The sequence below is a fragment of the Falco rusticolus genome, chromosome 3 (genome assembly GCF_015220075.1).
Source record: "Falco rusticolus isolate bFalRus1 chromosome 3, bFalRus1.pri, whole genome shotgun sequence".
NCBI classification, from domain to species: Eukaryota; Metazoa; Chordata; class Aves; order Falconiformes; family Falconidae; genus Falco; species Falco rusticolus.
The window spans coordinates 109,415,037-109,441,670 of record NC_051189.1 but is presented as its reverse complement, the minus strand read 5'-3'; the positions used below and the strand labels follow the sequence as shown (position 1 = coordinate 109,441,670).

At 44.0% G+C, this 26,634-nt stretch overlaps 1 protein-coding gene across 6 annotated transcripts in view; it reads right to left on the bottom strand.

Annotated features, from left to right (window-relative positions):
* Nucleotides 1-26,634, bottom strand: part of SPEN (spen family transcriptional repressor) — a 69,663-nt gene that overhangs the window by 33,184 nt on the left and 9,845 nt on the right. For 4 of the 6 annotated variants that reach the window (XM_037380860.1, XM_037380861.1, XM_037380863.1 and 1 more), the window contains exons 2-3: nucleotides 14,140-14,460; nucleotides 10,316-10,792 (exon numbers count right to left, since the gene is read on the bottom strand). In XM_037380860.1, coding sequence (XP_037236757.1) covers nucleotides 10,316-10,792; nucleotides 14,140-14,460 — 798 coding nt within the window. Of the gene's footprint in view, nucleotides 1-4,105; nucleotides 4,429-10,315; nucleotides 10,793-12,835; nucleotides 14,461-26,634 lie in introns of those variants that run through there. The other 2 variants (XM_037380862.1, XM_037380865.1) reach the window with 2 other exon arrangements.

Sequence of the window (26,634 nt, the reverse complement as noted above, 5' to 3'; positions counted from 1 at the left end):
TACAATTTAGAGATTAAACCTCTCCATGGTCCGAAGTCATGACTCCCCTTCCCAAAAGCCTGGGACAGTCTATCAGACTAACCAGGGACCGTAAAACAAGGATGAGGACTTAAGGTATCTGTGGGTAAAATGCAAAAATACGGAACAATGCAAAAGAAAAATGCCTTACATCCTCACAACTCCCTGGATCTACAGCCTTTACGTCTCTGGTCTCCATACCCCATGGCAGCAGCAGCATAGTTACCAGGGCTGGGAAAGGAGGAGCAGCGTGTAGCAATTCAGCTGGTACACTGGAGATTACAGGACAGAAGAAAAGTCCTCTGAGGAATTCCCACACGCAAAGCCTACGTGTTCCACCTGCGTGCTTCCCCTTACGGGACTTAGAGCTTACGGAGAGCAGACTTTAAAACCTCCAAACCATAGCAGCACAGCAAGGCATAGTCTGTAAGCCACACGTACAGTATTAATTAAGCATCTTCCTTTTTTCACATGTGATTTCTAAACGTTACAGGGAAAATGCATATTAAAAAGCAAAACCAACATAAACTCCTTCTGAAATAACTGTTAGATAGCATCTATTTGTTTCTCCTCTAACAACACAACAAGCCATTCCTCACTTCCCTCCGCCTCAAAACAAACAAACAGAAAACTTACAAGCCAGTATTTACCCAGCAAAGCCCCAACCAGCACAGGACGTCTCCAGTGTATTCCCGGACTCTGAAACTGGGATAAATACAGCTCCCAACAGGTTTAGAAAGGGAAGAGGAATAGAAAATTTGTACAAACCCAATAGCTTCCTTTCTGTGACTATTCATCCTTCATAATCCAGACAACAGGACATACCAGGCAGTAAACAAACATTGAAGGGAGGGACTAACTTCAAAGCAACTGTGTAAATCTTACATAATTTGAGGGTTTGAGATCTTGCAGCAACCTCTTACCAAACGAGGTGTCAGATGATACAAGGAGGTCAAACCTGTAGCAGCCGGAATAAGTAGGGCACTCTGCGTCTCTCAATCAGCCCAGCCCGGCACCATTTGTTCGTGGGGACCCAGCACTCTTCATTCTTGGGAATTCACTTTCAGGAGAACAGTGCCTTTCTTTCACACACTAAGGTGCTAGAAAAGCTTTCTACTCTCAAACAGACGTAAGATGATAAAATACGTGAATGTCTTTACTGCCAGGATCTGCTGGAGATGGGTCTTAATTACTCTCCTGATTTCTAAAGGCTTTGATGACGTTTTCCTACTTTTACCCTGGTATAAAAACAATGAATATTTCCAGGTATCTGTGGAGAATACAAGGCAACTGTGGAAGAAAGGAGAAGACAGCCCTGAAAACCACTTCCCTCTCTTCAAAAGGATTCTCCAAAAGGTACTCTTGCTGCCATCCTAGGTTCCTAAGTGTCTTCTAGTCAAAATCATCACTGTGAGCTAAATAAAGCAACTGTATGCTGAACTCCAGATGTTTTTCAGAGAAGTATTTGAACAGCTCCATGTTTCACTTCCCAAACAGGAACAAGAACTTGTGGTTGGAAGGAGATGGGGTGTTTGTTTCTGAAACCCAGCAAGTATCGGGAAATCAAAGAACAGGTCCTCTACCTTTGTTACAGGGGTTTTGCGAGAAGGAGGGATTCGCAGAGAGGTCTTGTTTCTTAATGCCACACATACTAAACGGGCTATTTTTGTTCTTGTATGAAGCACTTAAATAGTAATGCAGCGTTTTCATGGGGTTTATTACTGTGGCATCTACACAGCACACGCCTCCCTCTTCCTCCTTGCAGAAACTCAGTTTTTGCTTCCCCTAAAGATTTTTTTAAAATTAGAACTGCGTCCTAGCACATACAAATTGTTTCTCCTCCACACAACATCGAAGCTCTCACTTCTCTCCGAGTCTGTGATTTTCCACTCATAAACGTGCTGCATTCTCCTCTCCCAGCAGCGTTACCAGCTGACCCTAATGATCTGGAGAGAGATACCTAATCACCCACTAAGAAGCTTTCACGCTTAAAACCTTGATGCCATCATTAGTGGTTTCGGCACCGGCGACTTCACGGACAGACTACACTTGATGCTTGGACGTTAAGGGCAAACCTAAGTGCAGTGGTTACGCAGTTAATTTGACAGGCAAAGTCTGAGGGACGATACCCTTTTTCTTCCTTCCCAGTAAGGTTTATTTACCATTAACTCACGTCCCTGTCATCTCAGTTGAAGCACAGCACATTCTACCTTTAAGGTTCATGCCCCAGTCTCAGAAATACACCTGGAAGAGAGCTGTTCTGCCAGCCCTTAGGTTTTAAGGGGTAGGTTATCCTCCTGAAGACGTTACAGTGCCCCCACCCACACCTCTGCCAGAGCCACAAACATCCTCTTTGGGAAAAAACCCAAACTGCTGTATTTGCAACCTTTAAGGTGCGAAGGGACGCCCTGGCTACGCTTTAATGGAAACACATATGACTGAATGGAGGTGGTGGATGGATTTTTCTTTTTATCATCATAATGACTAGCACTTTTTCAGGAAGTGCTCAACACAGCTTTCCTCTTCTGATATTCACCCTTCCATGTGAATATTCACTAGAAATTATTAAACTGCCCATTATTCCCAAGGACTTTACAACAGGAATCCTCTCCCCCACCTTTTGGTGCCTGTAATGTATGTGTCTCCATCTGAGCTGTCTAGACTCCACCATCAGTGCAGACAAGCAGGCACTTCTAAACTACAATCCCTCTAATCTATTTTAGTGATGAATCACATCCGAGTTGCATTTCTCCCAAAGGAAGGGGAATCTGGACCATTCACACAGAGGGAGGCACCCAGCACAGCCTATCACGCTACATAGTTTCCCTGTTTTGTTTGGCTTTTTCGGGGTTTGATTTCCCTTCACTCTTTCGGCGTGCAGCAGGGAAGAGAACAGGAGGCAGATTTCTTCCTGCCTTCAGGATCCCTCAGACTAAGCCTGACTTCTGAGAAGTAACACGGGCAGCTTCAACTTCCCTGACCTCAGCTAATTCTTTCCTTCCCTCAGCCTACTCAAGATGATTAAGCAAAATCCTTGGAAGGAAATCAAAGCTTTAAAAACGCAATTAGAAGTGACCATTTTGTTAACACACACACACAACCCCAAAGTCAAACCCAATGCACCAACAGCACCAGACCTTCCTCAGGCTACAGCATGCCTGCAGGGGAAAAAAAAAACAAACCAATTTTTAGCAGCTCCCACAGGCTTAAACAACCCAATGCGAAACTCAGGAGGACATCATCTCCCCCAATGCTGGCGGGAACGATGCCTTCCATATGGGGCTCTGGTTTTCCCCACTGTTCCTAAAAAAGGAGGTTAGGAAGGCATGAAATTGCCAAACCTCACACCAGATACTGGCTCCTGCAGACCTGCAGCTGTCCACAGGTGACTTAGAAATGTTATTTTTAAACACAGCAGGTCTTCCTCTCCCAGCAGATAAGGCAAGTTCACACAAAGGCCTGGATTCAGCTGCCTCATATTTGCTAACAAAGACTGATCTAATTGCAAGAAGTCTTTACAGCATTAAATCTTTAACAGAATGCAAAATATTAATGTCATTTGAGATGATCAAAATAGTTACTGCAATAAAACAGATGTCTTTTTCTAGGACCCCTCTCCATTTGCATCCACCAACACCATGTGTTTTTAAGACTCCATTCCTGAAATTAATTTGGAAAAAGACAGAAATCTTTCTCTGTAGAGACAAAGAAACCAAATGCACTTTGAAAAAGCAGCAGTTAAGCTTCTGGGCCTTGCTATGGAAACAAAGACAAACCAGATTTAGATAAACACCTATTCCTGGAAATTTAGGTAGAGGCTTAATTGTTGTGTCATTTAGAGCCAGCAATTACCAATATTGGTTATTAGGAGTGCTGTGGGGGTTGGGGGAGTGTATTAATTGCAGCAAAATGTCCACTCTTTTTTTGGGCAGCTCATGCTAAGAAAACTATGTATAAATAAAAAAGTCGATTAATTTGATGTTTTAAAGGATTTTATTTTATATTCATATAAAAGATGGGGGGTGAGTTCTTCCAGAGGGCTACACCAACGTTGAAATTTCTACATCGTTTCGCAACCATGTCCTACCTGCTTCATATCATGGCAGTGGTAGTGCTAAGATGAGAGGGCAGGCTCCAAATTCGACCCTTTTTGGGGTCTTTTTGGGGCTCATTCCTCCGGCGGGGAAACCGGTGCTAACTTCTAAAGCCGGCAGAGCGCTGGGCGCTGAAAGAAGGTTTCAAAAATAAAAAGCGATTTAAAACTCAGGGCTGAAACGGAGAGCCGGGTTCTCTCCCTCAGTCAGACCTTGCTTTTTTCCACTGCCGTCTCGCTGCGTAACCGCGGCGCTTTCCTGCGCTGTGTGAGAGAAAAAAAATCACCCAAGAGCGAAAGCCGCTCCGGCAAGGAGCTGGTTGGGTTTCGGTTGTTTGTTGTTTTTTGGGTTTTTTTACAGAAAAAAAAAAAGAAAAAAAAAAGTTTTTTTTGTAGAAAGCGGAGGTATTTTTAACTGCCGGGTCTGCGGGGCGGCGCGGCCCCGCCCCGGGGGCGGCGCGGCGGCGGGCCTGGCCGGCTCCCGCCGGTTCAGACCGGTTCTCGGGCACAAACAAGCCGCCCCCCCGCCCGCTGAGGCGGCGGCGGGCCCGGGACTGCGCGCACACACACACACACACCCCCCGCAGGCACCCGGTGAGGCGGCCCCGCATCTCCCGGCAGCGCCGCCATTATTACAGCACCGGGCCGGGCTCACGCCGCCAGCAGCGGCTGGGAGGGGACCTAAAGCGGCGGGTTTTCAGGGCGAGATAAAAATCTGTTATGCAACGCGCATTTTTAATAGATGACTCCGGAGTGTACGGGTGAGGTAATGCGAGCTGGCGCCCTCCCCCCGCCGCTCTGTCAGCAGCTCGGGCGGGAGAGCGCGGTTCGCCTCCCGCCGGCCTGAGGTGACGGATGGGCTGTCGCTGGTTCCCGGCCCAAGGGGACCGAGACACCATTTGCTCGCCAGCTGCGAGGAGATCTCAGATTAATTTTTTAATTTCTTTTTCCCCACAGGAGGATCTATTTATGTGTAAACATGCGTGTGCATGCATGTACAGGTAGTCTCTATCGGCCGGTTTCGAGAAGGGAGGGAAGGTATAAAGGTTTGCTTTCTGTATTTTAATCTCTTCAACACAAAAATATCTCCTCTCTCTTCAAAGCTATCTGAAGTTTTTCTGCCTGTGCTCAGTTTCAAGAAACCTGATACACTCCCAAGGGTTAAAATAAACCCCAACCTGTTTTAAGAGGATGGTCTAGGTTATATTTAGATGAGAAGCATTGCAGGCTGACATGAACAGAAACACAAGAAAGAACAAAGTGAAAATGCTCGACCATCAGTAACAAAAACCTGAGAGTACCTCAGTTGTTTTTTTTTTAATTTTCCCTTCCCTAATTCACATTTCCCTGTACAGAGAGAACATCAAAGCAGCGTGTGGCTTTATGTGAACAAAAGGTAAAGATTTGGTGTTTCACCTGACTCATAAGGATTTACTGTTGCTTTTGTGGTAACTGAAAAGGAGGCTTCCTATTATACGTATTTATTTTTTTTTAAATAAATCTTAGCCTAATTCTTTTTCCCATACAGGCTCCTGCTCAAATCCTGTCATCCTGCTATAAGAGATCAAAAATATGCAGGTAATCTCAACAGTCCCAAATTTATGCAGAATTACCAGCAAAGACCATCTCGCAGATTCTTAAATGAAGACAAGCTACATTTAACCTCATTCCTCCTGATTTTTCAGCTGTCCCCAGCAGAGGCATCTCTCAACCCACTCAAAACCCCTAAATCCTATTCTAAGTCAGTGATTCATCACTTGCTGGCAGACAAACTAAGCGAGAAAGAGGAGACGAAGACAATGGTAGGGGAAAGGTCTGCATTATGTAATGAAACTAAATTCACTTTTTTCTACTTTCACTTCAGTCGTTTGAACAGGCTAAGAAAGTCCCCAACAAAATATGCAGGAGCCTCCATGGGAGGTTTCAGGAAGCCTGTTTTTCCCATGATTAAAATTCTCTTGGCAGTATTTTTTTTCAGTGTATTTCACTATTAAGACACATAAAACAACACATACATATTCCTTTCCAACTGTATTTCACTGCTCCAGTAAGAATTTCATCACAGAAATCTAAAATTAAAAAACAATCTCTAATTACTTTATGAAAGCCTTGCCCACTTGTCACTAGAACTTTAAGTAGAGCTACCACAATTCCAAAAAAAATTATTTTCAAACATCTATACATGCAACTTCTTACCACTGCCTTATTTCAGCTGTACTGGAATGACTATGCTCTCCTAGATCGTGGTGAAAATACTCACTGCATCTAAACTGAAGTTGCTTTTTTCATTTCAAAGCAAGATCTATTTTACATTATGAGATAGGAAATTACTCATCTAACAAGTAAATCCTCCAGCATCCTCAACACCAGACAACTGAATAAGCACTCAAAAAATAAAGAAGGTGGCAAAAGGAAATCTCAGGTTACTTATCTGTAAATTTACACACACACACACCTGTGTTCGCACTTTCACATTCTGGACATCACCTATAGGAAATCAAATGCTTCTGCCAGAATTTGGTAAGTTTAAATCCTGTCTCAACAAGGTACTTAGCTGGGCATGTGGCATTTAAGAGCCAAACGTCCCACTGCTCAGCACCATGTGTTCAGTACATCACTGCAGCAAAGCATTAAAAATAATCACTAACACATAGAACAGTAAGAAACATGTCAAGCCATTTGACATTACAAAACTGAATAAAATAGCACAAATTTTTTTTTTAGTGCATTAGAACACCCCGACAACCAGTCTAGAAAAGATAATTTTCTACAAAGAAAATGGGGGGGGGAGGGGGGAGGGCTGTCCAGGAGGTTGAGCAGGGCACAAACAAAACCTGGTTTGTTTCCTATGGGATCAGACAGCTTCCATGCATATTCAGCTCCTTTCATGACACAGTACAGAAAATATGTTTGCTCATGTATCATTTGTGGTGCATGTCTGAATCAACAAAATCACATTAAGGCTTCTGGTGGAGGAAAATTTAAGTATTTTTCAAGGGGTTTTTTAGTCTTTCAAAGTGGTAAAAAAAACCCCAACGACCCTTTTCCGTAACATGGCTGGGGAATGAGAAATCTCACCCGAAGAAGCCTTCAAAACACAAACTCCTCCTCACATCTGCACAGGTGACGCTATCTAAGATAACAGCGCCTACAGAAAACAGTCACGTCCACCAGCTTCCCCGCCTTAGCCTGGTGGGCAACTTCTGAGAGGCCACAACATACACCAAATAAAGTCCTGCTTCAGAGAATACATTTCATTGTTACTACCTTCTTTTTGGTCTTACCTTCTAAATTACCCCTTTGCAGCTTCCATTAAAAACCTCCTCTAAAGGCCTCCAAATATACACTTAAAGCGAAGGTTAGCTGAGATCCAATGCAACAAACTCCAAACCTTTATGAAAGAAATGCTTTTTTTGTTTTGTTTTTTAAAGAACCTGCAGAGCATCTTTCCTCACATCCAGAAAATCACCTCCATTTAATGAAAGTCATGTTTACATCACACAGCTCTTTGAAAACCACAAGGAACGAAGCCCAAACTTCTCCTCTGCCACCTTCCTGCTAATTTTTCACAGCACCTGCAGGACGGTGCCATGCACAGAAACTCTCACAAGTGTTTTAAGACCCATGAGTTTCCACAGGCTCCACATTTGGCCCCAAACATTCACCGGAGCATGAGTAAGAGACCCACCTCTCCCAGTGAGCACAACTCGTTTTGCCTTTTCCACCCTGCCAGTGGAGAGACAGACAGGACGAGACTTGAGTGACAAAGTTCTTGAAGACGTACGATTTCAGAAAAATTCAGTGTCTTAAAGACACTTAATAATTTCACAGTGTCACAAAATCCGCCGTTTCCACTTATAATAAAGCCCTAAGAGGATCTCCAATTTGCTAAAATCCCCAAGAAATACTACAGGAATTACAAGAAGTAATTCTTCTTCAGACAGTAACAAACTGTCCTTAGTTGCTCCAGATAAATCCCACCCTAGAAATGAAAAATATATAGGGAATTTGGTAAATCAGTCTGGGGACGGACACAGACAGAGTTTACTACCCAGGATATGGAGATGCAAATAAATTTCTGCCTGATCTGGGTATGTGAAACCCAAATATACTACACAGCGAGTACCACTAAAAAGGGGGCAAGGCAGCTTTTGCTGCCCACAGGGTACGAGGGGCTTACATATTTACAGTGCTAAATTTGAAGTGTGTTAAAAATTAAACAGAAAAGTCCACTTGTGCTTTAACAGATTTCAAGGCCAGGTGGGGTTCTGCTTTACAAAGGTATGTTTAAATGTTTATTATCTAACTCATTGCTTAGAAACATGTAAAACTCCTTTCTGATCCTTCAAAAGGAAATATACTATCCACCAGATTCCATTACTTGCTCTATTGAATTTACTGTATTAATAAGACAAAAATGTTTATTTCCCTTTCCTTCCAGAGTAGTGTCTAGTTTTCCATTACTACAGCTAGAAATTGCCAAGAAAACGAAATGCTGAAGCACAGCAGATGCTGGTTTTCTTCTGATTACATCTTAAAACTTTGTTCCAGTGGGATCATATTTAGTCCTCTCAAACTCAGAGCCACATTTCATCCCGTCTCGACATCCCAACAATGACATTTTATAAATATTACAAGTTTCCTGGACTCCCTTCTATCCATTCTGCAATAAGCAAAGGAGCACCAGTGGTTTTTTCCTGCTTGATTTAAAAAAAAAAAAAAAACCTTAAATGTAACCAGGCCTCCTTTTAATTCATCTTCTCAAGGTGGATTTTTTTTTTTGGAGACACCTCTGGAAATCTCACCAATGTTTTTTTTTTTAAGCTGTAGTGTGAAAAGCTTTCACTTGTCTTCATTTTTTGTCTTTAAAGACAACAAAAGGGTTGTCTTTAACTAAGTGCTAAGATCTCATTGAGAGGTGTTAGAAATAAACAAACAAGCCTTTGAGGCAGCCTAAAAGTGGTCTCAAATACTCTAGAGGTCCACTCTCCACCTGCTCTCCAGCCAAGACAGGACCTGGATTTCTAAATCCAGGAAGAGGAAACAATAATTAAAGGTAGTAAATAAATCTTTGCACAGTTCTTTAGACATCGGTGGAGTGGGGAAATCAGAAGAGAAGAAACTAATTCCTTCATCTTCACTTCTGTACGCTATCCCCAGCATCAGCCCATCTAACCCTTCCACAAGGTCCAATATTCAAGCAGGTAAGATTTTGTAATAATTAGCTTGATTACAGAGTTGCCAGTAGTAAAATTCCATTCATAGCAATAATTGAACACTAAGTATTTATTATACTGATATACTTACTTACTTAAAGAATATTTTCAGTTTTGGAAAAGAACTGGTATGCAAATGAAACGTTTTCAACTCTGCAAACCCTTCCGAAGAGCAAAGCTCTTCGCCAAACAGAGTGCAAAACATTTACGGGTGCAAGTAAACCACTCTTAGGGTGGATTTACTCTTAAAAAGTGAAATATCCAAGAGGCATTTCAACATGAATTTTCAAATTGTTACAAGAAATACAGCAATTAGCTCTAGCACTTTCCCTATCCACCCCCACCTGTAGTTTATAAAGCCACACAAATACAGAAATATAGCACTTAATACAGAACCAAGGACATGAGTGTATCGCTAGGAAATGCGTACTTGGATTTTTATTTTTTATTTTTTTTAGTTCAAGTCTGCAATTTTTGCTGCGAGGCAAAAGGCAACACATCAACCTTTTAAATGTCAGCAGCAACAGGGAATGAGAGGAGACTGAACAATACCACTCATCATTGCCGAAAGTATTTTAAAATGCATCCTGTAAAAAGTAGTTGACCTTAAAATTTGCTTATTTCCTCGTTTAAGCAAATAAAAGCGTCACCCCGTTCTCTGGGGACGCAGGCAGCAGCCAGGGTGTAGCCAGGCCTTGTGTCCCTACACCCCCGCTTTGCCTAGCTAGTGCCTTACGGATGCTGCGCAGATCCACCGTGGAAAATAATTAACGACAGCAAGAGCATTCCCCTCGGATCTGTTTCGTGCCAACTTAGCCTTTTTACATTTCACACCGGTTTACTTCTACATCAATGAATAATGCTTTGCCACAGAACACCTTGTATTTTCACAGCCCGGGCTCACAACTCCTCACCGTGCCTCAGAAAACAACCCGCAAAACCCACGGGATGGTCACTTTGGGTCGGGCAACAAGCCGCAGTGCCCTACCTGTCACTGCTGGTACTGCTGCTGCTGCTGATGGAGTCGCTGCTGGAAGATCTGCTCCGGGATCCGCTGCCACTGGGGGAGCGGGTGGGTCTGGACGCCTGGCTGGCCAGCCTCTGCGGGGACTGGGTCCTGGACTGGGACGAATGCGGCGACCGACTCCTGCTGTGCTGGTAATTCCTCTCTGGCCTTCTGCCTCGTACCTCCCGTGTAATATCATCCCTGTAGATATCCCTGTGTACCACACTGGGCAATGTAAACTGCTCCCGGGCCCTAGGTTCGTAACGGGGGTCGTGAGCATCAAAACGGTTTGGGCTTCGACTCCGAGAAGTATAATAGAGCCCATGTTGTAAAGTCCGCTCTCGAGGATCTCTATAGTAATCCTGATCGTAATGTCTTGTCCGATCAAATCCTCCCGTCCCCCGCTCATGGTGTCCATAGGCACTATGTTCATAAGCACGCTCCCTGTTATCTGAAGCCCTGCATTTAGGAAGGGGGAAAAATACTTCATCAGAAAGGGGCAAGCACAACTAAAAGCAAATCATGCAAACATTGATGTCAGCATTGAACTTATTTTTGCAACTGCTTCTCCACTAGACAGCAATAACCTATCAAGCAAACACTGACAAACTTAAAAAACATTTTACTTGACTCCAAAGTTATAGTTGTATACGATAAAGCTGAGCGATCATTTTGTTTTAATCACAGTATTGGGCTTTCATGACCAGCATCTTGCCTGCACAGGAAAAAAATACTGCCTTCCAGTGCAGAATCCTCATTTAAGTTGTGTTTGGGTTTTTTCTTTTTCTTTTAAATTCGGTAAACAAGAAAAACTTCCATGTTTGTGGATATCATAATTAACTTCCCTCACCTCCCCCTCCATTTTTGCTTGAGAGCTTCAAAAATTTTTCAGGAATTTGGCAATTACTGGAGCTCTTCTTGTGCAAAAATGGCATCGCAAATTGGGCTGTAGCCATGAAAGCCTCCGTGCAAAGCATGACCCAGAGGTAAGAAGCTGCTTTCAAAAGGGGTAGCATAACCCATAGAGAAGGCCCAGAAAATTAGGGTTTTCTTGTTGCTGTTCTAAAATATTTCATCCTCTTAGAGGAAATTTGGATTTTATCAGATTGCTACACTCAATTCTCCTCAAAGTTGCATACACTAAAGAAACACCTCGGTTACTAATGTCAGACTACTTAAACTGCAAGGATGCAGGCCCCCAAAAGATACTAAGACCCTACACAAGGAGTATAAATTTTCAGCTGGTGTTTTTATTTGTTCAGACTGCGACTGTTACTGCAATCACAGAATTTGCATCTTCACAAGCACGCTACTTTCAAGTAACTACAGTCCATTTTGTTTCAGTATTTCAAGCGTTTCGCATGTCAATTGAGAAAGGCTCTATGTTCTAAGAAAGTTAGTGTGATCTCTCAAATAGAGATAGTAAAACCGACAGATAAAGTTAAAAGAACGTTACAAATAGTTTAGTAGTCTAATTTAGACAAGTACCAGGACGGTATGTCCAAGTTACGTCTGCAAAATGAAAGATCAAGAATGATTACATTGAATGTTTAAAAAATAATTGCAAAATTCTAAATATGTCAGGGTAGCCAAAGTTAATTTAAAAATTTAATTATCCATCTTACAAAGGACGTTTCAACCTTTTTTTTCTTTTTTCAGCTTTCTCTCTCAGATTCTTCCTTCAGAATCAATTATTAGTCACTTCAATCCCCTGAATCCTAATAACCCAATTGTGCCTTGTGCTTCCTCCTCTCCTGCATCACAGGTCTGTCTTCTATTTAAAATGGCAGAAATATTGTGGGGATCTTTCATGAACTGAAAATGGTATTTGAATCTTTTTCAATTGGCATCTGGGGAGGTTCCTTCCATTCCTCCTCCAAGGAATTGCCAGGTCCTTAATCCTCTAAATGCATTCATCCTCTGCTCTTAAATTATAGCTCATTTTCAAGCTTTCTACACAGCTAGCTCATGTTTTGCCTGCATTTTTTTCTCTCACATTATATGTAAGAAACTACCTAACCAATGCAACAGGATGTCATTAACTTATCTATCCGCTTGAAATTCATTGTTGCCTTTCTGTTTCCATTATCTCTTGCTTGCAACAATGGCATTTTGAAAGGTATTTCAGGAGCTGGCACAGAAACATGTCTCCCTTCCCCCCCCCCCCCCCCCCTTTTGAAGGACCAAGATAAACAGTTTTATAAACGATTGCATTTAGCATCCTACAAAGTGTTAATCAGTGAAAGCTGATTTAACGAGGTAAGAGAAAAAGCAGTATTTTCTAGAGGGTTACTGCTATATAGCTGACATAAAAGAACAAAGTCCTTATCCATGAAAAGGACACAGAAGACAGACAGAGGAGCTAGCAGAGCCGAAAATCTAATGGCTACAGTGCTTTTTTGATTTATCTATTAGTACTAGGTACTACTGGAGTTAGTGGAAAGAGAGGGTTTGACTTGGGTTAGGAGAGGGGCTAATATACACAGGGCAGGACATACCAACCTTTTCCAAGTGTGGAAACACGACCTATATTCCCAATTAAATCTAGGGAGAGAATTGTGAACATAACTTCCCCAATTTTGGCCCCTCTTACAGGGGTAATCCACCTTCTTAATGGGCAAGGGTGTCAAATGATATTTTAGATGAACCAACAAGAAAAAAAAAATCTTAGTGACAAGACAAAAAAAAAAAAAATTCCACTGGAAGGAAGTAGTCCCAGACTGAAACTGTAACTCTGAAACCCCCAGACTTCTTTCTTGAGACAGTAGGCACTTAAATAGATCCATTATTTTAATTTCCAGCCCTATGTCTGAATCAAGCAGCTGGTAGAAGATCACCCAATGCACGAGGGCACTCATCGCTGCTGGCCAGCAGGCATCCTCTAGCCGCCTTTGTAACCATCCAGCCCAGTCATTTTTCACTGGTGTATCCACAAACTGGTATTAGCACCACGTCCTTAAAACTAAAGTATGTTTAATGTGGAGTAGCAAAGAGCTTTTTAAGAGACTAGATAGTAATCCACTCCCCATGGCTACTGGCGTCTTGACTGTATACCATCCAATAAATTCAAGGCAGTAGTTCTTATCCCAGCATTTAAAAAAAAAAACACACTATAATTTCCAAAATTTAGTAATGTCCATCATCTCTTTTTGCCAATACCATCAGAAAGAATAATCCCAATAACTTGGAAATGATGTAGATCCAAAATGGAAACATCACAAGCTGCCTTCGGTCTTCTCCATCCAAGCGTTATTTCCATGGCTAAGTGTTGTCTGTAGAATCCAAGGGACTGCATCATTAAAGTCTACTAGAAATTTTGTGGTGACAATCCAATTAACATACCAACTGCGTATAGCGAGAACTGAGAACTAGGCATCAAGCTTTCACAGAATTTTAGGTTCTAGTATTCCGAAGATACTCCATAGAGAACTTCACCACATGTTGTAGAGTAAGATAGCTCCATCTGGCAGCAGGGATACATCCGAGCAAGGCCTTAATATTATCCAAGAAATGGAATCATTACTTCTAGAAAAGAGTAACTCCAATATCGATGCTGGCCAAAGGAAATCTTCCATCTTAAAACCACCTTATTTCAAGTGTAGATATCCAACCAGCTGCAGAAAACATCCTCTATGGATCCACAAGGTACCAGCCACTGGGATACAAATCACTTCCGTTTCCAACCCAAAATAGGAAACATAGATAATTCCCAAAATTTTAAATCCATCTGGGGGCCCTAGATACGAGTTTGTGTTTCTCACCATATCAAATACAAAATACCTGCCTAGAGAAACCTTGGAACTTACCCATCAAGTCTCCGCTCATAACGTCCTTCCCGTGCATGAAGCGATGGTGGGGGGCCGTAAGTGGGCCCCCCCCCACCTCCTCTGAACCCAGAAACCTCTCTACTACGAGATGCTATGGAAACTGTATCATCCAATCCCCGAGCAGCACTGGGAATGGTTCCTGGTTCATTATAATCCGTCCGTAGGTCTCTATCTCCCATTTTGTTGACAGAGTTGTGTGCCTTCTGCGCGCTTTTGATGTCCACAAAATCCACAAACGCTGCCACTCCGCCTTCCGACCCCCTCTTAGGGAGTATTTTGACACTTTCGACACGTCCATATCTGGAAGAAAAGCAAAGCAGAGCACAGATGTTAGTGCTGGTAGAAAAAGACCGCATTTAATAACATTGCCTCCTGCAAAATCAACATCAGTTTCAAACCATTTGCCCTTCCCATACGGCAGGAAAAATCAATCTCCAAGCACAGCAGAGGTTAGAAGACATGTTTCCAAAAAGAGGGGAAAAGCCGTTTGTAAAAGGGAAAAAGCTGTTTAAACTTTTCGTCACACTTAAAATTCCTCTCTTTCGCTTAGCCTACCATGAGATTGCCCTTTTTATAATAACAGAGCAACAGCAGCTGAAGAAATAGGTATTCGCAATTAGAGCAGCCCCTCTCATTTTTAATCTGATGAGCAAGACGTAATTAAAACAAAATTGTGCCACAACAAGTAAAAATAAAGACATCCCGACAATTTTCGTAAGAAAAAAAAATGACCTTGACACAGCAATTCCACTACTCTGATGTATATTTAATCCATTCCGCACTAAAACAAAGTCTTCATTCTGATCCTCACTCCTGATCTCAAACCCACCTATTCACAACAACCTCAGAGGACGCTTTTGAAGCACGGCCAATACAGGCACCCCCGCACTGGGCTGCTTCTGGGGTTCAACTTTACACCCCGCACCATGGACCAGGCCACGCAACAGCCACATTGAGGAAAGCTGGCAGGACCGTGACGCCACCCTACTTAATGTATGTTAAGTAATTGCAACATGGGCACTCACGGATGAGTAAACGTCTACATAAAAAAATAAAAATAAACATGTTTGTGCACACAAGAAAACACGATGTAAAAATGTTTTTAAGTAACTCGCATCAACTCATAGGAGAATGGATAAAATGGAATGTATGAACACAGCAACATTTTAAAACAGCCGAGAAAACTGCAGGTCACATTTTGATTGCTCATTTCTCTCAGCCAGGATATTTTAAACAAAACAGGTAAGGGCTTTTAACTGCAGTTATTAATCCATGGCAGAAAGAGGCAAAAAGCGTGGTTTTCAATGTCCTGATGAACAGGAAAGGGACACACAAAATCAAGAAATATCTGTAAACTCTATGAAGAATTATTGCAAGAATTTTTTATTCATGAAGGCAGCACAATGTTGAACAGACATAAGCAAATCTTAAGCAAGAAAATCTGTTTTCAGCTATACACATAGGAAAAAGCTACTACAGTTGCCTCTCTGGGGAGCAAACACTGTCCGGACCTGCATCTGACTCTGGTTTATGCACGGCTTTCCATACACCTTAAAATTTCATCATTGCTGTTGGATGACTAATCCGTAAATACGATTTGAAAACCTGCCTCGCTGACTGTTGGCTTCTCATGCCAACCCGACCTACTATACTCTATACGTGATCTGGTTTGGATTTAGATCTCATTTTTCTCTGGTTTATACTCCACCGAATGCAGCATTAAGGAATATGTGCACAAAAGAGAGCATCTTTCAAGTCAAAAAGCACCTTGTTAGGCATAAAGGTCGCATATGGAACACGTTCTTGCTTCTAAGCCATCCAGAGCCGAGCTTGCTGCCTTTATACTCATAGGTACAGCACGGCGACGTTAATTCTCATGAGTTTCCTAACCTGCGATACCAAACTGATGCACTGCTTCTTTTTTATTCTAATTAAAAGCTGCAAGGTGCAAATAATAGTAAATGGTACTGCAGGAAAGATACTTCTCAAAGTCTGCACTCTTCTGACACTGGATACAATTATCTTGCCTTGAAGGCAAGATTTAGAAAGACCAGAAAAGTAGAAGATATGGTTAATAAAATCTGTGTGAGGACAAAAATGGTCTAATTGGACGTGGCACACGTAGAGAGACAAGAAACAGAAAGGAAGAAGGGGGAAGAAAAACAGGAAAGAGCCTATTTGAAAAAGTGTTCATGCCATGAATGAACATGACAAAAAAATATGAAAAACAACAAGGTATCCTAGTTAACATCACCCTTTAACATGTATTTCAGTGCCAGTTCTCTGCAGACAACACAGGAAAGATGCAACAGGACAGAGTGCGTGCTCTAACCCTCACGGCCATTCTTGTAAATAACACAGATACAGAAGTGACTGGTTAGAACACGTACTTTCCTTTTGCTCACTGTTTACACATTCAGTTTCTGGCAACATGAGCCCCTACTTTGTCTGCGGTCTTGGAGGGGGTGGGGATATATGGTATCTTAGCTCTACTCATAAAAACTAAAATCCTAATTGACCTTCTGACTACAGTCACCACAGCCTACCTCGTACCAAGTGCTGTCTGCCAGTTACATCAGAAATGGGCTCCAAAGGACTTCCCACTCCCCAGCTTGACAATTCTTTTATTTCCCCACTCTGAAATCCTAACATGTGTATGTTGTTGTAACATACACACAGACCTCAGTTATTTTTCTTTTGCTGCAGAAGATCCAGAATGTGTTAAAATGTTCAAATATTCAAATTAATGCTGCCCAGAAAGACACAGAACATCAACGTAATGTGGTCCCCAGATACCAGGAAAATCACCCAGCAAATGCAGCCAGAGCTTAATTTTTATATTGGGAAAAGTATACTTTGGTTGCCATTCATTAAAAAATTATTTCTTTTTTTTTCCCAAGTAAGAAATGGATGGGTGATGCTACTACTGTATTCCATTGCAGCCATGGTCCTAAATCACCCCACTCGAAGACGGCGCGTTTTAATCCATCCGTTATCCAGATACATAAATATACGCCGCGCTTTGGTGTCCTGCACCATACCCTTGACAAGCCCTGAGGATAATCTGTGACAATCGTCTTTGCTGAAAGCGAGGGAGGCAGCTGGGGGGAGGAGAAAGGGAGCAGAAGGGGGGGGATGAAAGAAAACTGAGGAGAGAGCCCTGAGTGTTCAAGGACAGCTGCTAGAAGAGGAAGGTTTGCATTTTCCTTGCCCCAACGTGGTCCCGTGATTACACACATCCTTCGGTCCCCCACCGTGAAGATTAATCTGTCTAGTGATCTGACCCAGCCCCACCCGTTGGCATCTCTCCGAGCTGCTCCTGTCTTGGCAGATGCTGCCGGGAGGAGGACCGCATCGAGGGGAGAGGAGGGGAGATCTGCAGTGCTGCATCACCAGACGGGTTTACTGCAGCAGAATAATACATTATGAGGAAAAAAAAAAAGAAAAAGAAAAGAATTTCTGGAGGGCCAGGGTAGGAGAAGCAGCAATAACGCCACGTTTCATTACGCAGATTGCAAGTTAAGGCAAGATGGAGGCAACGTGCTCCGAGGAGCAACCTTTGTCCAGATGCCGAGGGCTGGGAAGAGGAGACAAAAGACAAGGGGAGGCATCACCACGACCTTTGGTAATGTTCGCAGAGCGGCTTCTCTCAACCTTCATCTCCTATCTTTATACCTGTGCGTCAGCCTTTTCCAAGAAGGCTGCATTTTGCAATCGCTGGCAGCCCGAACAGAAAACAGAGACATGTTCGCTCCGCTCCAAATCCACAGACCCTAACGAAAACAAGGCTTTTTAGTGCCTCTTCCCATCTGCAACTCATGCTGATTAATCATTAGCTCCATATCGTAATGAAGGTGGCCGAGGCCGTATTTTCAGCAGGGTTTACAGTTCAACCAGAAGCAGAGGAGATGAGGACGTGCAAGAGCTGTTATGTCACCAAGCCCCTCCACGAGCACAGCACAACTGCAGCACTCAGCTGTAAACACAAATCTAGTGGCCCTTTCAGAAAGAAAAGAAAAAAAAAAAAAAAGTTGCTCGATAATCACTGCTTGAACAAAGCCACGCTAATCCAGCTTTTCAGACAAAGAAAAGGAATTCATAATTTAAGCATTATTGGTTTATTCACTGTAGATCAAAGCACCTCTATATTCGAGCAGCTGAAATGTCCCTGGGCTCTTGGCATGGCTGTTTGGCATGCTTCTCTCGCTTCCAGCCCTTCCTCCTCCCCAGCTCTTCCTCCCGTACCAGCAGAGAGCGCGGCCAGGTTGGGAAACGCAGCCTCCGCCAATGCAAGGCCGGGCTGGTTCCTCCTCCCCAGGGGTGGATGTGTCACCCAGACACAGCCAAAGTCATCTCTTACCCTACAACTTTCCCTACTCAGGGGTATCAGCACCCTTGCCTTTCCATTTCTAATTAATCATTTCATCTTGGGTGCTTACTCCAAACAATTTTTCTGCACAGTCTCTGCTATTCCCAAGCAAAAGCATTTTAAACAAAGGATGGACTATGAGAAAACTGCACAGCAAATATTTAGTATGCAAAGGCTGCCATTCAGCTGCAATATTTTATAAACTGATTAGGATCTTTATAGGATGATCCATACACAATAGGGAAAAGTAGGTTGAAATCGAGGAGACGTGCTTTTTTAATTTAAACCATATCCCACTTTAAACCATATTACTTCTCTATTTCTCATACCTAGCTCCCTCCGAGCTTGTCAAGACCTTTTATACCCAGCCATTTTCATTACTGCAGAATTCCACAGGTCAGCCACGTCCTAGTCTAAAAAATTTCATTGTGTTTTTATTTAGAAGCCAGCACAACACTACACTCCAGATACTACTAAATGCAAGACACACTGCAAGATCAAAAACAACACAATAGGGTTTTTTGTGCTTGTTTCTGCACCGCTCATTAAGAACATGATTTGACAAGACATCCTGATAAAGCAGGACATCTGAATATTTTGGACTCATTTGCATTCACCTTGACTAAAGCCAGGTATCTTTAGCCATCTGAAAAGCAGGGATGATTTTTCCATGCCACTATCACGCTCCTTCCCCCTCCATTATTATATAACCCAGGCAAGCCCCAGCCTGCATTATTCAGTAAAACGTTCGCACAGCTTGAAGCTTTTCTTGGCCAATTGCATTCCTCTTGCTTTGTTGTTATTTCATAACAAAATAATGTGACCTGAAATAATGTGTTGTATCCAGATGCCTGCACCTCTTCTCCTCATTCTTAAACTCCAAGTCAGTCCAAACACCCCACACCAGGGGCTACTCCAGTCCTGCATTTCCCCCTGCACGAAGCAGACCTGCTCCAGGTACAGGGCAACGCAAGATGTGCAAACACCAGAGCTGCCATAAAGCAGGTTGCGATGGCCAGCTCCGCAGGGGTTTTTACTTTTACCCAGGCTGCCGAGGCCTGCTGAACTCCATCAGCATCAGTCCTAGGCTCTTCTGCTATCATGGACGTTCATTTCAGCATCTAAGAACTCAGCCCAGCGCAACAGCACATGCACCTATATAACACGCAAAATAAAGACACCAGAAGAGCAGCAAAACCCACTGCAGTGCAGTCTTACCAGCAGCAGGACACCAAGCCATGGTGACAGCTATCCTGGAGAAATCCTGCTCAGAGTTAAGCACCAGCTTCCAGTATCACCAACTCACAACATGAACTGCACAGTGAGCGCCTCCCTCCCACGCCACTAACAAAAGCGGTGTTTAATATTCACCGCTGTAAAAGTTCCTAAGCCAGCAACACAAAGGGACTCGTGTCTTTACACAGGCATTTGCAAAGAATAAGGCACTGTAACTGATCATGAGAGCATTAATATAGTAAATAAAATACACCATGTAAGAGTTGTAACATGCTTGGCCTGAGAAGATGATATACCACCACATTCCATGCTTCATATTCATTATAGCCACATACTTTACTTGCCACAAAAAATATTTACACGCTTCTAAGTTTTAGTTTTGCTTTTTTTTTTTCCAGAAAGGGAATTTCACATAAAGAGTGGTATGAGATAGTATTTCACCACCTTCAGACCTGAGTGGCACAGGTCTTTGGAATTACACTCTGCTTCAAGTAATGCAGAGTATCAGTTCAGAATCTGACAAATCATCACGTGCCTAGCATAGAAGGAAGACTTGAGAGCTTACAGACAGAGAAGAATAAAGGAATCTAAACAAAAAGGGCTCAAAAACACACAGACTGCATTATTGGGTTTGGGTCCAATCATAAATACAGTAGCTGATCTGTTGAAGACAGCAAAACCTAAGACAGACCATGAAGAAGCATGTGCACAGGGTTGGGATGAAAATAACGCAAATTAATTTAAATGTATCTTGATAGAAACAACAAGAAAAATTCCAGATTTCTGGAAAACTACATTTTAAATCAACTTTAACAAACACGGGGAACTGTCACCCGATGGGCCACAACCACTTGCCTTTGTAGGACTGTCACTCAATCCCGGAGAATTTGTCAAACGATATCTCAAATGCTTAACAACAAATATGGCAACGTACACACGGCCGCTGGCCTTCGCTAGCAGCTGCGCGTAGGGGAGACCAAAAGGCAGTATTTACTACGAACAACGTAATGTGATGTCTTGTTACTAAGGGCCTGATCCAAAGTCAGCTGAAGGCAGAAGCCTTCATTCCCAAGGGCACCAGACCCTGCTCTGCATGGACCCAGCACCCCAGAACGCTCAGGACAGCACGAATCCTTCACATCAACACGCACGCATTTCAGCTGTATCCTGAAAATTGAAAACTGGCTATTCAGGATTGTGGTGAAAATACTGCAAGTATTTATCTAATATACATATGCACACGCCCCTCTGAAGAGCCCGGCAGCACCATTTTGTAACACTCCTCCAAACGCCTGATCTTCCCCCAGTTTTCTGAAGAAATAGGTTTAAGTGACAAAACCCACTAGGACGAGGGTAGCAGCACAAAAGCTGCCAGCAACGTATGGAGCACTTCCAGCCGCCTCTAGAGGAGATTCAATGTATGGTGTTGGCTCTCCTTATCTCCAGCTGCTACACTGCATTAAAGACCGCTAAAAATAAAACAAATTAAATGCCTCTCCAAATCTACATTTATGGCACAAATTCATTCAGGTTAGAAAAGACCTTTAAGATCATCAAGTCCAACCATTAACCCAGCACTGCCAAGCCCACCACTAAACCATGTCGCTAAGTGCCACATCTACACATCTTTTAAGTACCTCCAGGGACGGTGACTCCAACACCTCCCTGGGCAGCTGGTTCCAGTGCTTGACAACCCTTTTGGTGAAGAAATTTTTCCCAATATCCAATCTAAACCTCTCCTGGTGCAACTTGAGGCAGTTTCCTCTTGTCCTGTCACTTGTTACTTGGGAGAAAAGACCGACCACCTTACTACAGCCTCCTGTCAGGCAGTTATAGGCAGCGGTAAGGTCCCCCCTGAGCCCCCTCCTCTCCAGCCTAAACACCCCCAGTTCCCTCAGCTGCTTCCCGTCAGACTTGTGCTCCAGCCCTGCTGCCCATCCTTGGACACGCTGCAGCACCTCCGCAACCCTCTTGTCATGAGGGGCCCAAAACTGAACCCAGGATTCGAGGGGCAGCCTCACCAGCACCGAGTACAGGGGGATGGTCACTGCCCCAGTCCTGCTGGCCACACCATTTCGGACACTAGCCAGGATGCTGTTGGCCCTCCTGGCCACCTGGGCACCCTGCTGGCTCGCATTCAGCCAGCCAGTGACCAGCACCCCCAGGTCCTCTTCCACCAGGCAACTTTCCAGCCACTCTTCCCCAAGCCTGTAACTTCGCATGGAGTTGCTGTGACCCAAGTACAGGACCTGGCACTCAGCCTTGAACCTCATATAATTGGCCCTGGTCCAGACCCCTCTGCAGAGCCTCCAGCCCTTCAGCACATCAACGCTCCCCCCAACCTGGTGTCATCTGCAAACTTACCGAGGGTGCACTCGATTCCCTCATCCAGATCATCGATAAGGGTATTACAGAGAACTGGTCCCAACACCGCGCCCTGGGGAACACCACGCCTGACTGGCCACCAGCAGGATGTAACTCCATTCACCACCACTATTCAGGCCTGGCCATCCAGCCAGTGTTTCACCCAGTGAACAGCACACCCACCCAAGCCATGTGCAGCCAGGTTCTCCAGGAGATGCTGTGGGAGACGGTGTCAAAGGCTTTACTAAGATCCAGGTAGACAACATCCACAGCCTTTGCCTCATCCACTAAGCAGGTCAGCTTGTCACAGAAGATCAGGTTCATCAAGTAGGACCTGCCTTTCATAAACCCACGGTGACTGGGCCCGATCACCCGGTTGTCCTGTACATGCCGCATGCTGGTGCTCAGGATGCTGTGTTCCATAGCCTTCCCTGGCACCGAGGTCAGGCTGAGAAGCCTGTAGTCCCTGGATCCTCCTCCCTGCCCTTCTTGTAGACAGGTGTCATATCCACCAACTTCCAGCCTGCTGGGATCTCCTTGGTTAGCCAGCACTGCTGATAAATGTTGGGGGAGTGGCTCAGCAAGCACTTATCCACCAGCTCCATCAGTGCCCTCGGATGAATCCCATCCAGACTTGTACATGTCTAAGTGGTGTAACAAGTTGCTGACCATTTCCCCCTGGATTATGGGGGCTTCATTCCGTTCCCCATCCCTGTCTTCCACCTCAGGGGCTGGGTACCCAGAGAATAACTGCTCCTACCATTAAAGACCAAGGCAAAGAAGGCCCTAAGTACCTCAGCCTTTTCCTCACCCTTTGTCAGTCACTATGTTTCCCCCTGCATCCAATAAATAATGGAGATTCTCCTTAGCCCTCCTTTTGTTGCTAATGTATTTATAGAAACATCAATTACTGTCTTTTATGGCAGTAGCCAGATTAAGTTCTAGTTGGGCTTTGGCCCTTCTAATTTTCTCCCAGCATAACCTCACAACAGCCTTGTAATCCTTCTGAGTTGCCTGCCCCTTCTTACAAAGGTCATAAACTCTCCTTTTTTTCCCCGAGTTCCAGCCAAAGCTCTCTATTCAGCCAGGCTGGTCTTCCCCGCCGGCTTGTCTTTCAGCACATGGGGACAGCCTGCTCCTGCACCTTCAGGATTTCCTTCTTGAAGGATGTCCAGCCTCCCTGAACCCCCTGGACCCTCAGGGCTGCCTCTCAAGGGACTCTGGCAACCAGGCTCCTAAACAGGCCAAAGCCTGCCCTCCAGAAGTCCGAGGTGGCAGTTCTGCTGACCACCCTCCTTACTTCAATGAAAATTTAAAACTCATTATTTCATGATCGCTGTGCCCCAGATGGCCTCCAACCATCACATCACCCACCAGCCCCTCTCTGTTCGCAAACAACAGGTCCAGAGGGCACCTTCCCCAGTGGGCTCCCTCACCAGGAAGGTCCCTCCCGCACGCTCCAGGAACCTCCTGGACTGTGTCCTCCCTGCTGGACTGTATTTCCATCAGACTCCTGGTAAGTCAAAGTGCCCCACGAGAACAAGAGCTAGCGGTCGTGAGACTTCTCCCAGCTGCTTACGGAGCATTTCATCTGCATCTTCACCCTGGTCGGGTGGTCTATAATAGACTCCCACCAAGGTATCTGCATCGTCAGCCTTCCCCCCGATTCTTGCCCAGAAGCACTCGACCCTATCGACACCATCGTTAAGCTCTAGACAATCAAAACGATAACACACAGCGCAACCACACCGCTTCTCCTTCCTTGCCCCCTTCCGAACAGTTTACAGCCGTGCCCTGCAGCACTCCAGTTGTGCCAGTCACCCCACCATGTTTCCACAATGGCAACTATGTCATACTCTTCCTGCCACCCAATGGCTTGCAACTCCTTCTGTTTGTTACCCATGCTGTGTACATAAACGTGCCCATGTACATAAATGTGCCCATGGTGTACATAAATTAATGTTTCTGTAACAATAAGCTATCGTGTGCAGCTGGGATAGCACTCTGGATGATCACAAGTAGGGAATCTCGTCTGCGGGCAATAAATCCACGGAGCGTAAAGCTTTGAAAACCTTTACCTTCCCAAAACCAGGCAAAATAAAAGCTCCTCGTATCACAAGCAGCACTGGTTTTCAGGCCATACTGAGAACAGACCTTGTGACAGCAATGATTCAGAAACATGCCCTAATTACCAAGCTCCCATAATTTTCTAGATTGCAATCTGAGATGCTTTAAAACCTGTTTAGAGTCATCTTTATTGGCTGCACAACCTCTGGGGGGGAGAAAAACAACGTTCTTCAGGGCATTCTCTGCGGCTTTCCTCCTAGCAATGAGGATCTTCAGGGAAACCTCAAAATTTAGGAGCAGAAATGATCAACCAGGTTATGGAGCTCAGTCAAACCGCTTACGTGACTGGGGCAAGTCCTCAACGTGACGCTTGAAACTCTCCCCTCCCGCCCCACTGCCCAAATTACTCGAACCCAGACCACTCTTGGACTGCGCAGCTCCCTTCAGCCCCCAACAGCACTCAATGGGAAATCTCCCAACTCTGACTACAAACAGGGGTTTTGTTAATGCGATACAGCACGTGTTCCTGCCACGCACTGAAAACAGCTAGGGCTTTGTCTACACTCGTAATCCCTCCCTAAGAGATGACAAAGTAGGAAATTAAAAAGCTAGCATAGGCACATTCACTGATACTTCTGATACCTCTGTCATTTAAGAGCAACATGCTCAACATATCAGATAGTCTGGTAGATAACTCTGTGCTGAAATAAGCGCTCGCTTCTTGCTTTACAGCTCTGCTGAATGCTCCATGTTAAGACACAAAGTAAGAGTGGTTCCTAATTAAAACATCTTAATTTATGTCTTTATTGCAAAGTCACCATTTGGATACTGCTGAGGTATTAATATACAAATGAACTTCTTATGTACACCAGAGAGGGAAGAAAGAGAATATCGAAAAGTTTATTCACGTCTGCTACTGTCGGTTAACAACTATTTCTTCCAACAGTCAACATACCAAGAAATTTTTCTACAACGCCCACGACAAAAAATTCTAAGGTGAAACTTAGAATACAGACATGCTCATTCCCTGAGACACTGATCAGTTCCACCGCAACATCCTGACAACACGACACAACATTCAAAAGGAGTCCTAGCGACATTTCCACCTAGGACAAAGACGACAGAGGGGGGAGAGGAATCCATGCTTTGGACAGTGGGATTACACAAAGCTGTATGAATAAAAAAAAGCCTCAGCTTGACCTCAGCACTCCATGCAACATCTAGCTGGGCTACATTTAATATCCTCGCCCAAGTCAGCAGTTCCGCTGCCTGCAACGTCAGGCGAGCCCAGCATTGCATCAGACAGTCCGCAGGCTGCAGTCAGAAAGCAAATCCTGACGGAACTGTAATGAAGGGCTTAACACAAAACTACCAAGTTAAAGCCATGTAAATGTAGCTCAACGATACAAGTTCCTCGTTCGCATGGCCACCTCAGCCAGCCAGAGAAGAGGCAGCAGCTCTGTTATTAAGGAACTTTTCCTAGTTGCCACTCCTGTACAATTAAGAAAAAGCATACAAGCATCTGTAGCAGGGCTTACTGGTATATACATTATTTAAAAAAAAGAAATCAAAGTGCCTTTGTGAGCAGAAATAATGAAGACTCATTTCTTATGGATGCATGTCTTGAGGTCGAATTCTCCACATCCAATAACTGCCAGTTCCCACTGCAGCTTTTCCCACGGTCAGGAACACTTCTCTCCCATGTGGATTCTTTAATGTCTAATAAGGGTTGCACTCTCACTGCAGCTTTTCTCTCCATGGGGCCACTAATCAGGTCTCTCTCCTCTATTAAAACCGCTTGTTTTCACAAAACACCAAGGAACGTCGTATCTCTGAGACTGTGAGTACACCCTTCGCCCTTAAGTTTAGCTGAAACTGGCTAATGGGTTCAAAATTCATTAGGGAAGATACATATGCACAGCAAGATGACATCAGTCTTGCTCTCCAAGCAGATCAGAATAAATTCGTAGAAGTCTGAAAAGGTTACAAAAATTTGTAGACACCCTGCATGTTCAGTTGTGTTGTATCAAGCACAGTGCACTGTGATTCTTTATCCACCAACCTACGTACACAGATGTGCAGTATCACGTTACTACATGCTAGAGACAGAGCTGCTGAATTCCATCTCCACAGCATTTTTTCTTCCAGCTTAAAGCATAATCTGCAGATTTGCTTCAAAAATACCGGTGGCGATAGGCTACACTAAATGCTTTCTGCAGAGGAATTGCTCAAGCCTGTTCTTTTGCATGACTGATTTTAGGATTTGTTTGGATTCGATTTTAAGAACACGCTGCATCACAACTGTAGCAGAATCTCTTGATTAATCAAGTTTTTCATTCTTACATGAAAGGGTAATTCCCCATCTCAGTTTTGCTCCTCCAAACCCTGCTTTGCATGTATTCGGCAGCAGATGGAGGAAAATGCAGAGTCATAACATT